The 2500-nt window shown below is 37.8% G+C and overlaps 1 protein-coding gene across 1 annotated transcript in view; it reads left to right on the forward strand.

Annotated features, from left to right (window-relative positions):
* LOC125030534 overlaps positions 1-2500 on the forward strand; it is a 9388-nt gene that overhangs the window by 5539 nt on the left and 1349 nt on the right. Inside the window, exons 4-5 of the mRNA XM_047620620.1 lie at positions 143-317; positions 1933-2500. The exon at positions 1933-2500 is cut by the window's right edge and continues 1349 nt beyond it. Coding sequence (XP_047476576.1) covers positions 143-317; positions 1933-2500 — 743 coding nt within the window. The remainder of the gene's footprint in view (positions 1-142; positions 318-1932) is intronic.

Raw genomic sequence — 2500 nt, forward strand, 5'->3', positions numbered from 1 at the left:
TTTCTGCAGTTATCACACATTTTCTCAAAGTTTATATTTTTCATGAATGTATTTTGACTCTTGTCTTGTTTTGAATTATATATATATATATATATATATATATATATATATATAATTAAATAACCAATTATTAATTCAACAGGTCACACCAGAGTTGGTGACACTCATCAAACACCATATCCTGAAAATGCTTTCTGGGCCAAATGGCAGTGATTTCATTAAGACTGATAAGAACCAAGGTCCAGATGTCAACATTTCTAAACTTCATAAGAATTTCCTCCAGCAGTATGAGCCAGAAGCAATAGATCCTGAGAGTGGTAAGTGCAACTGGACTGGTTATAACAGTATTAAGAAATCAATAAGCATAAAATATTTAGAACTGAAGGATAAAAAGTTTAATGTGCCTTTTGGAAAACTGATGTTGACAGTATTTAAAGAAACTTACAATACTTGTTTTGAGGAGGGCAGTGGTAGATGTTTGCTTCTAGGGCTGCATACTTCGTATTAGATATACCGGATCTCAGGCAAAAAAAAATGTGACATCTGTCCATGTAACCATAGATTTGCCATACAAATTGACAGATGAATCCCCATCTCATTTAGGACCCCTACATTAATCATCCTGCTATATAATAGGATTTGAGTTACTTACATTTATTTAACACCTTTGATCTGGGTGCTTCATTGACTGCATGTGGCCCAAAATCTAGGTATTTGGCTTACATAGCTACTCTCATGGGTGTGTGGCTTGTAGGGTGGGGCATACACAAACATTCATATGTTCAAAACTCCTAGCAATGATATTTCTTTTCCTGCATAGGCATTTTTTGCTTTTTTACCAAATTTCAATTACTATATTTGTCATTTTATATGCTGTAATACACTGTTTTTCTTATACAGACTACATATTATCTCCCTAGGTAGTCCAGAATGCATTGGAATAATAATGAGAGGTAACATTTTGTTATTTGATTTGTGTAATAGGATCCTTAGCATGGAAATAGTGTCCTCCCTGAAGCCAGTGCTCTGCCAGTCATAGTTCATGGATGTTACATTCCATACTTGTTTACACAGAGTCTAATCATGATCATCCGTTGTGAGTCATTTCCATAACCCTGGTCTTCAGCCAAAATTCTCATGACCGCAAGTTCCCTTCATAGCCCTCAGCTAAATTTTTTCATGATTATATGTTCATATTTTTTTCATGATGTGTTTGCAATCAGTTGCATGCACATTGCACACAGCATTGTTTAGGTAGCTAACTCTAATTAAAGAAATTACACCTGTGTGTATGGGAGTGGATTCCCTGTAAAACATTTACAAATCAGCAAAAAGTTTATATGCTCCACATGAGTGTCAGTTGCTACTGAAGAAAGCCATGTATGGGCAACAAGGATCCAATGGGTTAAGCCTAATGGCATTGATGTCAATCTTTTAAATACAATGATGTCTACATTTTTACTTTTTTCAACAATTCAATTCCATTGTCTGTATACTGGTTGCACCCAGTACTATTTCTTCTATTGGAACTGCCTGTTGGTGCTATAAAAAGTGGTCAGTGCACAAGGTATCCACAGCATCCCACAAAAATATGGCATTCACTGTACAGTAAAAAGCTCTTGTGCCAGAGATCTAATACTAACACTTTAAAATATTGGTTCAGTAAACTTCAGAAACCTTGAATGATAGGTTTGCTTATTGAAGCCGCAGAGAAGTTTTTACAGATTGCAGATTGCTTTGAATGTGACTCAGAAATGTGATAGATGGCTATTTTAAAATTTGTAAAGGTTATAAATTATGGTTAAAACCTGGGCTCCACTACAGTAAAGTGACACTCCCCAAGGCTAGGGGTTTCTTGGCTGGCTTCAAATGTATTTCCTTTTCTTCTCTACCACACAATTATACTAATTAGCTATTCTCTCTGACTTACAGATAAGGTAATTAAGGATTATGATGCCAAGGTTAAATCATGGTTGTACTTTAAAGTGTTCCATGAAGAGTTTAAGTCTATGGATTTCAACACTGTGAAACGAAAGTTGTCTGATCTCCGGAAGAGTTTAGAAGCATCTGGTGCTCTGCAGTCCACCAAGAAAAAGACTACAAAACAGTCCAGACCACGACCTAGACCACAGGAGAACCATGGTGCTCGTATTAACACACCTAATGAAGCCTCTACATCATCCATAGGTGTTGCAGTTTCAGCAGCACCTACAACACAAATGAGTGGATACATGGGAGGACAACAACCTCCACCTTTACCACCAAACCTTCAGCTGAGTGTCCTGGGTCTTCAGCATCTTGGCAACAATGCTCATGCTGGTGCAGCATTTAATCCTGCTGTGGCCCAACAACCTCAGCAACAACCTCTTAATCTCCAGACTGGTGGTGGTGGAGGTGGTGGCCAGGGTGGAGAGCAGCCACAACCACTTCCCCTTAATTTACATTCAATGGGTGGCCATATGCCCTCCTACTATCTCTCACTTGGTCACATGTCAAATCT

The sequence above is a fragment of the Penaeus chinensis genome, chromosome 11, assembly GCF_019202785.1.
Source record: "Penaeus chinensis breed Huanghai No. 1 chromosome 11, ASM1920278v2, whole genome shotgun sequence".
In the NCBI taxonomy this organism is placed as follows: Eukaryota; Metazoa; Arthropoda; class Malacostraca; order Decapoda; family Penaeidae; genus Penaeus; species Penaeus chinensis.